Genomic DNA, 14754 nt, shown 5'->3' on the forward strand with positions numbered 1-14754 from the left:
CCACAAAGCCAATGTTGTAAAGGCAAAACCCCAAAAACACCAGCAGTAGCTGCCTTCCCTCAGAGCACTATATTACACGGCCATGTTATGGGTCTTGGAAAGTGAGGGGTAGAGACACAGCAAAAGTTCCACCTCAGGACACTTGTGTTTGCCGCCCTTCCCCACTGACTGCAGCGCTGACTACAGGAAGACCTGGCAAGTTGGCAACTGTGGGCAGAGATTAGAACCCCGGACAGCCTGACACGCATGCGCACAGTAACCAAACAAGAGCCGCTGCCTCTTGTAGCCCCATCCTCTTTACCAGCGATGCACATCAGCCAATAAGGCGGGGCAGACCGCGGTGACGTCACGACCGGCCGGGGATCCCGCTGTAGACCGATGGCAGCGCTCAGGAATCTGTCAATGGTGATCGGGGCGGCGGTGGCGGCTCTCGGGTCCGTGCTGTTCATCGCTTGGTGCCGGTACGTGCCCGGCAAGAGAAAGTGGCGGAGGACGGGCTATGAGCTGGAGCACCGGCAGCTGAGTGATCAGGTGAGCGCTGCAGTCCCCGCCCTGATGCAGGTAGCCCGGAGGTGGCGGCTGCATAGGGACTGTCCTGCTGTGACCTCCCTCCACAGCATGCACAGTATATACGTATAGTGTGTGTGTATATATATATATATCTGTCTGGGCTGCTGTGAGTGCAGGGGACAGTATCTGATCCAGCATTCTATAGCGCTGACATATCCTGTAGCGCTGCACACAAATCCTCATCCCCAGTGTCTGACCCTATAGATCTCGCCCGTACGTCTCACCAGCCAGGGTGCATTTCCCAGGTGGTTACTTAACCTCTGTTTTGGGGGGAGGGTTAATCTGGGTGTGGAGGAAAAAAATAAATGGATTCAGCCATTCATATCTATGGGTGCGTGGAAAAACCGTGATGTCCCCATACGTCCTGTGCTCAGGGCTCCTACTGGTACTTTAACCTTAAAGCGCACACATTGTAAAGTGTGGAATGTGTACAGGGCCATAAACCTGGTGGCCGCCCAGGAAGCCCCCACAGTCCGGCCTCAGGCTGTGATCTCTGCCATCGCATGGCTTTACAGTGAAGCCGCCATGTTTTCATACACGGACATAAAAACCGGACACACGGATTTCTCATCTGCTCCGCTACAGCCGCCCTGAGGTGCAGACTAGTGGATTTTCAGTTTGAGACCAATCCAGCAAAACATCGGATCACACCGGGACCAATGATGGTCTGTGGAGCCTTGTACATGTCCGATTTTTATCTTTTTTTCCTCGGGCAGAGACTGTACAAAGAAAATCCCAATTGCATGTCGGTTTAATCCAATATTCAAATCGCACTCGGCCATCCATACCAATGAGTCTGTGGAAAACATCAGACTCTACTCAGATGACATCTGAGTGCAGTCCAATTTCCAAGCACTGACAGAGTGGAGAACATGGAGAGATTTTTATTTCCTCCATCTTTTACTCATCAGAGTGTGATTTGTATAATTGCTACAATTCTTTCTGATGAGAGAAATTGACCCCCTTCTCCTGCCCTTAGGCTGTCGAGGAGACCTGTGGCTGGTCCAGAAATCACAGGCCTTACACACTTGGTGAAATGCTGACAATTGAATACAGCCTAAAGATTCATTCACACATCATGATATTTCCGTTACTGGAAAAACCAGTATGGGAGATATAGGTGTCTGTGTTTCATACGTGTGACAAAAGTGTGCCGCCCTTGTGCCACATCAGTATCACACATTTTGGGGCCTGGGGTTCAGCGGTACTGTTTCCGCTGTTCCCCGGCGCCTGGTGATAAAGACAGCTAATATCATTGTCGTCTGCTCGTGCTGCAATCAGCACAAGTAGGGGACAATATTGAGAGTTGTATTCAACTGATAACAGCGAGGGCAGGCAGAGGCTGATGGGAATATTCATCAGTCTGTGCTATAAATAATAATTAAAAAAAAAAAAAAAAAAAAGCATGGGTTTCCTTGGATTTTTGGCAACCAGCCAGGAAAAACTGACAACTGCGGGCTTCAACCCTCAGCTGTCAGCTTTAGCAAGACTGGTTATCAAGAATAGAGGGGTCCTCATGCCATTTTTTCAAGTTATTTAAATAAGTATTCTCAGGCTGGTAAGGGGCCATGAATATTGCCCCTCCCAACCCCCCCTCCCCCCGGCCTAAATATAGCATCCTGGAGCCGCCTCAGAAAAGGTGCACCAATTCTGGCACTTTGCCCGGCTCTTCCCACTTACCCTGTATCGGTGGCAAGTGGGGTTTATATTTGTGGGGTTGATGTCACCTTTCTATTGTCTGGTGACATCAAGCCCACAGCTTAGTAATGGAACGGTCTGACATCAGAAATGCTATTATTGGCAATCTCCAAAGGCCTTGGTATCCCAGTTTCAACAGTGCACAATGTTATTAAGAAGGTTGCCAAGAATGGAACTGTAAAGAACCTCCCTGGATGTGGGGGAAAGAGGAAAATTGACAAGCGATGTCTTCAAAGGTTGGTGTGAGTGGAGGAATAAACACAACCTCAAACATCCAAAGACCTGACAGCCAACCTGGAACATCGGAGTCAAAACAAAAGAAAGTCAAAACCGCACCCTTTTATATATAGATTGAAGGTCTCAGCGGACACAAGGGCGCACGTCCAAAACCAGGGAGCCCATCCCGGCCAGTACCAGGACCACAAAAAACAAAGAGACAGGGCCACAATGGATGGTGAAAAAATAGGAGCTTACATTTATTCTGCCTTCTAGGAAGCAGAATAAATGTAAGCTCCTATTTTTTCACCATCCATTGTGGCGCTGTCTCTTTGTTTTTTGTAGCCAACCTGGAACAGTCTGGGGTCATGGTTTCAACAAGTACCATATGCCGCACACTAAACCAAGTATAGCTTTATAGTATAGCTTTATAGGTGAAGGCCAAGGAAGAAACCATTGCTGAAGAAAAGACATAAAAAAGAATGATTGATCTTTTCCAGAGTACCTTGATAAACCACAATCCATCTGGGGAAATGTTCTGTGGACAGATAAAAAAAAAAATAGAGCTTTTTGGCAATGCAAAGCAACAGTTTGTTTACTGACAGTGCAATGAAGCTTATAAGAAAACGAACACCCTACCAACAGATAAGCATGGTGAAGGATCCGTAAAGCTGGGTTTGCTTTGCTGCATTTGATACTGCAGGCCTTGACCATATCCAAGGAATTATGAAGAGATTTTAGAGAGAAATGTCCTACCCATTATAAAAAAACAACAATTTGATTTGAGTTGAAGATCATGGGTCCTCCAGCAAGACAATGACCCAAAGCACACATCCACAAGTAAACAGGAATGGTTGAAAAAGAAAAAATGGGACGGTTTTAAAATGGCCAGCAATGAGTCCTGACCTCAATACCATTGGAAATCTTTGAGTTGAGCTGAGATCTGCCATTGGGAAAAGAACCCTGCAAACATTCAAGAGCTTGTACAACCTGCAAAGGAAGAGTGGGAGAAAATACCAGCTGAGAAGTGCAAGAAGCTTATTGATGGCTACAAGAAATGTTTGGAGGCTGTCATCAATGCCGAAGGGTGTGCAACCAAGTATTAATTAGGGGAGTCTTTACTGCTGCACATGCTGTCTACTCTGTTTCTTCTAGGAAATTGCAACATGTAAGTTGAAAAACAATGTTTTATTGTTGTATTACTTTGGACGATTAATCAAAAAATCTTGAGGATATAACTATGGAACATTTCCATTTATTTCTGAAGATATTGTCTATGAAAAAAATGATGGGGTGCCAATAACAATGAGACACCTATCCATTACTAATCCTATAGTTATATGGTAAATACACAGCAAGAATACAGCCCTTTATCTGAAATAATAAGAAAACACACTTTATTTTTAAATAAAAAAGGAAAACTGTTATACTCGCCTAACGCCCATTCCAATTAATTCGAACCTGCCAGCAGGATTTTGCACAGTAACCTACAGACCTGCCCCTTATTTTCCCACAATGAATAATATATATTCCTCTTCTGCAGGCAGGCTGCAGCATGATCACATCTATAATATGTATTTACTTCTTTTCTTTGATGAACCAAAAAAATCAGTTTGAAAATGGCGCCGTCCGCACCTGTGCAGTAGCAGCTATCTGCACATAAATCTTAGCTTACCTCCAAGAGAAATTCACAAGTGGATGTGAAGTGCACACCGCTGGACAGATTACACGGAGTAAAAAGCACAGCTGGCATGAGATTGCTTTATATCCTATATTTCATTGGAACTGTAAGATGCTGCTTTTCTGATGCAACAAAAATCCGCAGCGTAAAATCGGCACCAAGAACTCATCGTGGGCACAGCCTAGAGCCTGCAGTTTATTGAAGGCCCCTGTTCACTAACTCTCAGCCTGTGCCATCAAACCAGGATCTACTTCTTGTCATAAAATAGTCTGGTGAATTATCATAATTATTTATTTTTTTGTAGTCGTAATAGTTTTACCTAACTTACTCGGGTGGCTAACCCCCTTTTATCGACAAGACACGCAGTTTGCTGATTCGCAATTGTGTGTAATAGACATACTGTTAGGATTTAGCTTTACTTGCCAATTTCAACGACTTGCATACTTGCAGTCACATGCTGACCAGAATCTGACTTCACTCAGTAGAACATTGAGCAAAGTGTCTGAGACAACTGCCTACAAGTGATTGCAAGTATGGAAATCAATATTTAAGGTTGCGTGAAGATCGCTAGACCTGGCAAGCGGTGCCAAATCCTAAAGGCCCCGTCACACACAGCGACGCTGCAGCGATACAGACAACGATGCTGATCGCTGCAGCGTCGCTGTTTTGTCGCTGTGTGGTCGCTGGGGAGCTGTCACACAGACCGCTCTCTCCAGCGACCAACGATCAGGGGAACGACTTCGGCATCGTTGAAACTGTCTTCAACGATGCCGAAGTCCCCCTGCAGCACCCGGGTAACCAGGGTAAACATCGGGTTACTAAGCGCAGGGCCGCGCTTAGTAACCCGATGTTTACCCTGGTTACCAAAAAAAACAAACCGTACATACTCACCATCTGATGTCCGTCAGGTCCCTTGCCGTCTGCTTCCTGCTCTGACTGAGTGCCGCCGTACAGTGAGAACACAGCACAGCAGTGATGTCACCGCTGTGCTGTGCTCTCACTGTACGGCCGGGCGTCAGTCAGAGCAGGAAGTGGACGGCAAGGGACCTGACGGACATCAGATGGTGAGTATGTACTGTTTGGTTTTTTTTACATTTACGCTGGTAACCAGGGTAAACATCGGGTTACTAAGCGCGGCCCTGCGCTTAGTAACCCGATGTTTACCCTGGTTACCAGTGAAGACATCGCTGGATCGGTGTCACACACACCAATTCAGCGATGTCAGCGGGACCTCAACGATCAAAAAACGGTCCAGGCCATTCCGACACGACCAGCGATCTCACAGCAGGGGCCTGATCGCTGGTACGTGTCACACATAGCGAGATCGCTACTGAGGTCGCTGTTGCGTCACAAAACTTGTGACTCAGCAGCGATCTCGCTATGTGTGACGGGGCCTTAACTGTGCGTATATTGCACATTGTTAGGATTCAGCAAGCTGCATGGCTTGCCAAAAATTTGCTCAGGAATGGACAACCCAAGCTATAGCTTCACTTAAAAGTTTGTCGTTCACTATTACTTAGTTGCATAGCAGCCATTGTAGAATTCCTGTCCTTTTATACAAGGCAGTCACTTCCGTGAAATAGGTGTTTGCTCTCTGCCTGGCAATGACCAAGCCTACTAGTAAAATACCGCTGTACAAGAGCCAGGGTTTATAACATTGACCTCTGTCTGTTCAGTCTACCTCAATGGCCCGAATCGGACCACCTCGTCAGAAGCATGGGATTTTCTTCCCTTTAATGTGCACCCTTTAACATGAAGAGTGGAGGGCTTTCTGCTTAGGAAATTCCAGGTAGATCTGTAGGGAGATCTCTGGTATAACCTTCATCCTGTCCTTTGTATTTCCGCAGAATGACTTCTTGGATCGGCAGATTTTGGTGTTGGGTTTAGATGGAGCCGGTAAAAGCAGTATAATCCATGCTATAAGCACCAACACCACCAGGTCCAGCTCGCCACCGACCCATGGGTTTAACACGGCCCAGATTGTAAGCCAGGGACTGAGGATTGAACTGTTAGAGGGTGAGTTTCCCAGTCGTACTGGATTGCTTCTACGTAAATGGATGTCTGTCACCACGACCATAGTCCGTCATTGTAAGAGCAGGATGTGTCCGTGGACTTGTTAATGGCCCGCTATCATTATTGTGCTTCATATCACTAGTACCGCAGAAGAAATAAAGATGAGCAGTTTTCCAGCCACGCTTTGTTACCGGCTGTTGCTGGACACTGAAGGAGTCCATGGCGATCATAGGCCCGCTGCCCAGTGGGGCCAGTCCTGTTGGGTTCAGTTTTAGGTAACCTAGGAGGGCTTGGTAAATTCATGCAATTTTAGTTTGCTACTTTTGTTGGATTTTGTGCCCATGGCTTTATATCCCTAGAATGAATGAGCTGCGTCCTCACTACTAATGGCCAGATATAATCCTGGATCACTACAACAGCGTGCCGGGGTTTATTTTTAAAATGAGAGAGTTCTCGATTCATTATTGCATTTGCGCCTTTTTAATGTCTAGTTTTTGGTGTTTGCCTTATACTTTATAATATGTGCCATCGTATGTTTTAAGTCTATTTTATTTTTTTTCCCCTTGTGTATGTTTTTCTTTTTTTTTTGCCATTGTCGGCAGGATTTTTAGCTGATTCATCATTTGCAACTTTTCGAAAAGAAAGTTGCAAAACTTGTCAAATGTACTGGTGTCTATGTACACCAGAACTATAATTTTTACAACATCTTGCAAAACATGCTTCTTGCTCTAAAACAGAAAATAGTTGTGCAAAATTAATGATTTGTGTGTGCCAATAATTCGGTACAAAAAACTACAATGATTACCATAAGAGAAAAATACAAGGGTCAAAGAGGTTGTTCACTACTTTAACACTGATGTTCTGTCCTTGGCATAGGTCATCAGTGTCTGATCGGTGGGTGTGAGACACCCGACACTCCTGCCAATCAGCTGGTCTAGGTGTTGGCAGTAGCCAGAAACGCTCAGTTACGGACCTGCTCAGTCTACGGATAATGGCCGCAGATGGGTACTGCACATCCACCACCTATTCAAATCAATAGGGGGCAGATGTGCAGTACCCATTTGCTGCCACTATCAGTAGACCAAGCAGGTCCGTAACTGAGCGTTTCTGGCTGAGTGCGGGGCCGCAGGGTGTCGGACCTTAGCCGATCAGACATTGATGACCTATCCTAATGTTAAAGTAGTGGACAACCTCTTTAAAGTCTGTCAATGATGACCTGGGGCCTTCAAGCTTTAAGATGAGACCAGAATCTGACCCAGCCTAATATAGACTGCTCAAAAAAATAAAGGTAACACTAAAATACCACATCCTAGATATCTCTGAATGAAATAATCCAGTTGCAAATTTTTATTCATTGCATATTGGAATGTGTTCATAACAATTATCAATGTAAATCATAATGAATATCCCATGGAGGTCTGGATTTGGAATAATACTCAAAATCAAAATGGAAAATCAAATTACAGGCTGATCCAACTTCAGTGGAAATGCCTCATGACAAGGAAAAGATGCTCAGTATTGTGTGTGGCCTCCATGTGCCTGTATGACCTCCCTATTGTACAACACCTGAGCATGCTCCTGATGAGGTGGGGGATGGTCTCCTGAGGGATCTCCTCCCAGACCTGGACTAAAGCATCCGCCAACTCCTGGACAGTCTTTGGTGCAACGTGACGTTGGTGGATGGAGTGAGACATGATGTCCCAGATGTGCTCAATCGGATTCCAATCTGGGGAATGGGCAGGCCAGTCCATAGCTTCAATGCCTTCATCTCGCAGGAACTGCTGACACACTCCAGCCACATGAGGTCTGGCATTGTCCTGCATTAGGATGAACCCCGTTCCAACCACACCAGCATACATTCTCACAAGGGGGTCTGAGGATCTCCTCTCGGTACATAATGGCAGTCAGGCTACCTCTGGCAAGCACATGGAGGGCTATGCGGCCCTCCAAAGAAATGCCACCCCACACCATTACTGACCCACTGCCTAACCGGTCATGCTGAAGGATGTTGTAGGGAGCCAGTCACTCTTCTCGGCATCTCCAGATTCTCTCATGTCTTTCACATGTGCTCAATGTGAACCTGCTTTCATCTGTGAAGAGCACAGGGTGCCAGTGGTGAATTTGCCAATCCTGGTGTTCTATGGCAAATGCCAAGCATCCTGCACGGTGTTGGTCTGTGAGCACAACCCCCATCTGTGGAAGCCAGGCACTTAGACCATCCTCATGGAGTCGGTTTCTAACCCTTTTGTGCAGACACATGCACATTTGTGGCCTGCTGGAGGTCATTTTGCAGTGCTCTGGCAGTACTCCTCCTGTTCCTCCTTGCGCAAAGGCTGAGGTAGCGGTCCTGCTGCTGGGTTGCTGCCCTACTACGGCCCCCTCCACGTCTCCTGGTGTACTGACCTGTCTCCTGGTAGCACCTCCAGCCTTTGGACACTACACTGACAGACACAGAAAACCTACTTGCCACAGCTCGCATTGATGTGCCATCCTGGATGAGCTGCACTACCTAAGCCACTTGTGTGACTTGTAGAGTCCGTCTCCTGCTACGAGTGTGAAAGCACAACAAACATTCAAAAGTGATTAAAACATCAGCCAGAAAGCATTGGTACTGAAATGTGGTCTGTGGTCCCCACCTGCAAAATCACTCCTTTATTGAGGGTGTCTTGGTAATGGCCAATAGTTTCCATTTGCACAACAGCATGGGAAATTGTCAATCAGTGTTGCTTCCTAAGTGGACAGTTTGATTTCACAGAAGTTTGATTTACTTGGAGATAAACAACAGAATATAAGTGTTCCCTTTATTTTTTTGAGCAGCGTATTATGGGTTAAAGTAGGAGCTTCATGTGTGTCTGCAACATTAACCCCAGATGGCTCAGGCTGTCAGGACTACAATTCTGGTCTCATTTAAAAGCTGCTGTTGCTGAGGCACAGCCTGGTAAATGCCCCTTCCCCCACCTGAGTGACATAAGAGAGGGGGAGCGACAGGCAGAGACAAGAGGGAGACCAAATATGTGCAGTGCTCATCCTGTCCCTGTGTTATGTACACAACACAGTGTTAAAAAAAACCCACACAGCTCTGTAAATGGAAAAATAAGTTATGGCTCTTACAATATGGCAGACGCGTAGAAGATAAACAAAAAATTAGTAATGGTAATTTCAAGTCAAAAATTAAAGATGCCGTTAACAAACACATCTGATTTATATATTGCACATAGTAAACACCATTAAAAAAGTGGTAGAATTACTGTCGTGTCTCTGAAAAGATGGTAGAAAGTCACATGTACGAAGAAACGCGATACCTCGCCCTGCAAAAAATTATTCCTCTGTCAACAGAAAAATAAAAAGTGATCTCTCTCAGAAGATGATGACCTACAAATATGCTTGTTTTTAATGACTACATATTTTTAATGTGCTGCCTTGGTGAAACAAATATAATTCTTATTTCTATAGCGGCAGCATATTCCACAACACTTTACAGGGCCACAGGAAACCATCCCAAGAGGCGCCTCTTCCTTCTGAGCCTCACCTTCTGCCCAAACAGTAGCGTAGAGCCATAGTTCCTGTAGTCATTAGAAAAGTTAACAAATTGCGAAAAATGGGTGCTAAACTTAAAGGGGTTGTCCAAAGTTTTGTTCCCCAGCATGCACTGGGGATTCTCAAACGAGATGTCAGTGGTCTTTGCCCCCACCCTGAAATGGATCATCAACATGAACGGCCCTGTCAGGCGCTGGGCTATCCTCTGCTATACAGAGCCTGTGCCTGGTGTAAATATTGATGTACGCTGTCAGTGCTCGCCAATGTGTTACTTTCATATCACACGGACTAAGCCCTCCTTTGCCATCTCTAAAGACAAGTGAATAGCCAGCAAGAGAACGCAGTGAGTAACAGTCACGATCAGTGACAGTATGCTGAGCGAGTTACAGATCATGATCCATTTCAGGGTGGGGGTTACGGTATTGACTGCAGTCCTGACCCCTTGATGACATCTCATTTGAAGAGCCCCAGTGCATGCTGGAAGACTTAAGTGGAATGTCATTGGAATACAGAAATAAAAAAAAAAAAACAGATGGGAAGAGTAGGGAATTTAATCGAAGTACACTAGCAAAGTTCTTAAGTTGTGTGTTTTTTTTTTTTTCTACACTAAATGATATTAAATTCACTTGGTTTCGGACAACCCCTTTTAAGCACTCTAATGCCCCCCCCCCCCCAAAAAAAAAATGGACACAAAATGGCAACGTAGAGTAAAGCAATAAGAAATGTCAATTAACTATTGTGTGAAAATACCATTTTAAAGAGGGCCTATTGCAAAGTCAAAAGTACAGTTTTTGCGCTTATTTTATTCCTGTGTGTTTTTTCCCTTTGTAAATCCACCATACAATTTCAGAGATATGAGCCTTTTTCACCAAGTGCAAATTTTAAATTTTGATGGTCTTTACTTGGGTTCATTGCTCACTGGATAATGCAGAGCAGCCCAAAGACACAGAGAGTCCTGTGAGCACTGACCACTCATACAGTCTATAAAAATTATAACTCAAAGGCAGGCAGATTTATAAAATAGAAAATTTTTTGGAGCAGCAGGGATAGAAAAAAACTGGTTACTTTTCACTTTGTGACAAGTCCTCTATGCAATAGCCATTGTGGGGGTTTTCTCCCAAGAGCCATAGCTTTTTTTATTTTTCTATTAATATACAGTAGTGTTCAAAATAATGGCAGTCCAATATGACTGACCAGATTAATCACTCTTTCCAGGTCGTCCCTTATGACAGCACCACAAGGAGGTTGCTCTTCATATCCTTGATAGGGACAGGAACACAGAAGAGGTTAAATAGCCCCTCCCCACCTCCACCCTTCAGTGTTTTTCCTGTCCCTATCAGGGACAGACGCAGGAGAGTGTTCTCCAGAAGATTAAGATGGAGAGTCAGATTACAAACAGAACCCCAAGAGAAGAGATCTTAAAATCTCTTTCAGTACTGAAAATGGCGACTGATTTTATGGCGGACGCTTCCGCGGAATCGGTGCGTTTTGCTGCCAGGAACAATGCACTGTCAAACGCAGCAAGAAGAGCCTTATGGCTGAGATCATGGTCGGGAGATACCCAATCCAAAAACAAGCTGTGTTCGATTCCATTTTCAGGATCTCATGTATTCGGTCCAGTTCTTGACGAGCTACTCGAGAAGGCGTCCGATAAGAAAAAAGGCTTCCCTGAAGAAAAGCCAAAGAAGACACAATTTTTTCGTAGAACTCGCTCTCACCCAAGACCCGGACTACAGAGGGAAAGGGAAGTCCGGCAGATGGAGCTACCCTAAAGGGGCAGAGGAAGAGGTTCCTTTCGAGACCAGTCATCAGGACCCAGCAAACAATGACGCCAACAATATAGGAGGAAGACTACAATACTTCCTGGAGGGATGGCAGAACATTACTCAAAATCAGTGGATTCTGCAGACAGTGGCACAGGGGTACAAGATAGAGTTTACTCAAGAGATTCTGTTTGACACAGACGGAGTCATCAGCAGTACATCAAAGACTGCTAACGGACATACAGGAACTCTTAGAGTTACACGTCATAATACCGGTACCCCATCATCAGCACTTCCAGGGGCATTACTCCAGTCTGTTCTCCATAAGAAAACCGAGCGGAGAATACCGCACAATAATAAACATAAAACCATTAAACAAATGGGTGGCGTACAAACGCTTCAAGATGGAATCTCTCAGGTCAATCGTACCGTTAATAAAAAAGAATTCGGTAATGTGCACGCTAGACCTCAAACATGCGTACTATCACGTTCCCATCCACCCATCACATCAAAAATCCCTCAGATTTGCAATAAGAAGTCGCAAGGGGATTCTGCATTTCCAGTTTCAATGTCTACCTTTCGGTCTCTCCTCTGCCCCAAGAATATTCACAAAGCTCATGACAGAGATCATGGCCCACTTGAGGGAAAAAGAAATTCTCATTACACCCTACCTGGACGATCTGTTGCTGGTAGCAAATTCATCCCAACAGATGGAAGAATCCTTAAGAGTTACCATGTCACTCCTGAAACATCTGGGGTGGGTAATAAATTTAAAAAAGTCGAGTCTCGAACCAGAGACACACAAAATATTCCTGGGTGTACTTCTAAATTCCGAGCTGGAATACTCCTTCCTACCAGACCAAAAACAACGGTCAATCAAAAAAGAATTTCAAACGATAAAACGGAAATACATTTCCATCAGGAAACCCATGAGGATCCTAGGACTGATGACCTCGTGCATTCCCAGCGTACAGTGGAGTCAGTTTCGCTCCAGAATGCTCCAAAAGGAAATTCGTTCGGTATAGAATGGAAAGGAAGACTCCTTAGACAACAGGATGCGGTTATCCAGCGAAGTAAAACAGTCCCTCTCATGGTGGATCGATATAAAAAACCTCAAAAGAGGAAAACCATGGAATATATCTCCATGCGTAAACATAACGACCGATGCAAGCTCAAAGGGCTGGGGAGCCCACATAGAAGGACGATACCTTCAGGGGACATGGCCACCATCGATACGCAACAGTTCCTCCAATTACAGGGAACTCAGAGCGGTCTGGGAAGCACTAAAGGGGTGCCAACACGAAGTGCAGGGACACCATATCCGAGTCTTCTCAGACAACTCGACCACGGTAGCCTTTCTCCTACATCAAGGAGGACCGAGGCACCGTCCAGTTCAAGCGCTAGCAGAGACAATATTCTCCTGGGCAGAGGATACTGTGAAGTCCATCACAGCAGTTCATCTAAAAGGCTCACAAAACCAAATAGCGGATTTTCTCAGCAGAGAGAAATTGCAACCGACAGAGTGGTCTCTAAACGGAGAAGTCTTTGCTCAGCTAATCCAACAATGGGGCACTCCGCAGGTAGATTTATTTGCCACAAAGGACAATACAAAAACAAAAGAATTTTTCTCATTAAATCCAGGAGACAATCCAACTGGCATAGATGCCTTGGCTCAACATTGGGACATGAAACTTGCATACGCGTTCCCTCCCCTAGCTCTAATTCCCAGAGTTCTGAGGAAAATTCAGGAAAGTCCAGTGGTAGTGATCCTAATAGTGCCATATTGGCCCAAGAGGAGCTGGTTTCCTCTGCTGAAGTGGATGGCGATAGAAGACCCAGTACTACTACCGCTGAGGCGGGATCTTCTGACGCAGGGACCGCTGGTCCATCAAAATCTAAAGATGCTACAACTCTCAGCATGGATCTTGAGAGGGAAATCTTGAGATCAAAAGGATTGTCGGACTCGGTTATCTCAACCATGAAGAAAAGCAGAAAGCCGGTAACCTCGGCTATATACCAAAAAATTTGGAAGAAATTTTGTATTCAAACCAATACTCCAATATCCGTTCTACGAGAACCAGATATCACTCAAATCTTAAATTTCCTCCAAACAGGTTTTGATATGGGCTTGAGGCCTAGTACGCTAAAAGTACAAATCTCAGCGTTAAGTGCCTTTTATGATTATCCATTAGCAAACCATCCCTGGATAATAAGATACATCAAAGCTACGCAACGTATCAGACCGACAATAAGAAGTTCAGTACCCTCATGGAACCTCACATTGGTACTTAATGAATTACGGAAGGCTCCTTACGAGCCGCTTGATCAATCAGACCTAAAATCCGTAACATTCAAGACTGTCTTTCTGGTCGCAATAACGACAGCAAGGCGAATAGGCGAAATTCAAGCCTTGTCCATAACAGATCCATATTTAAAGATACAGGAAGACTGCATCATTCTAAGATTGGATCCTTCGTTTCTTCCAAAAGTTGTGACGGACTTTCACAGAAGCCAGGAAATAATTTTGCCTACGTTCTGTCAGAACTTTAAGAACGAAAAAGAACGTTCTCTCCATTCCCTGGATGTTAAGAGAACAGTTTTGCAGTATTTGAAACTTACAGACGGCTGGAGCATTGATCCAAATCTCTTTATACAGATGTCGGGGAAAAATAGAGGCAAAAAAGGCTCAAAAGCGACTCTAGCTAGATGGATTAAATCTACTATTTGCGCTGTGTATACTTCAGCCGGTGAATCCCCTCCAGAACATCTAAAAGCCCACTCTCTGAGAGCAATATCTGCTTCATGGGCAGAGAGTGCGGGTGCATCCATGGACCAAATTTGCCGGGCGGCAACTTGGTCTAGTTCAAATACCTTTTGTAGACATTACAAACTAGACGTTCTGTCAAAACAACAGACTGGCTTTGGGAGGAAGGTCCTCCAAGCTGTAATCCCGCCCTAAGTAGGAGTTATTTGGTATTTCTCCTTGTGGTGCTGTCATAAGGGACGACCTGGAAACTAGGAGTTAGACATACCGGTAACGGTATTTCCAGGAGTCCATTATGACAGCACCCATTATTTACCCTCCCTTGAACTCCTGTCTGATGTGTGATATAAACATGTATAGAGAGGAAGTTCAATAAAATTGCGTTGTATCCACCCTGGTGTGGTACTTTGTAAAATCACTGAAGGGTGGAGGTGGGGAGGGGCTATTTAACCTCTTCTGTGTTCCTGTCCCTATCAAGGATATGAAGAGCAACCTCCTTGTGGTGCTGTCAT

At 45.0% G+C, this 14754-nt stretch overlaps 1 protein-coding gene across 1 annotated transcript in view; it reads left to right on the plus strand.

Moving 5' to 3' along the window:
- Positions 1-273: 273 nt before the first annotated feature.
- Positions 274-14754, plus strand: part of ARL10 (ARF like GTPase 10) — a 30086-nt gene continuing 15605 nt past the window's right edge. Inside the window, exons 1-2 of the mRNA XM_077265905.1 lie at positions 274-531; positions 6013-6181. Coding sequence (XP_077122020.1) covers positions 379-531; positions 6013-6181 — 322 coding nt within the window. The 5' untranslated portion in view covers positions 274-378. The remainder of the gene's footprint in view (positions 532-6012; positions 6182-14754) is intronic.

The sequence above is a fragment of the Ranitomeya variabilis genome, chromosome 5, assembly GCF_051348905.1.
Source record: "Ranitomeya variabilis isolate aRanVar5 chromosome 5, aRanVar5.hap1, whole genome shotgun sequence".
Classification (NCBI taxonomy): Eukaryota; Metazoa; Chordata; class Amphibia; order Anura; family Dendrobatidae; genus Ranitomeya; species Ranitomeya variabilis.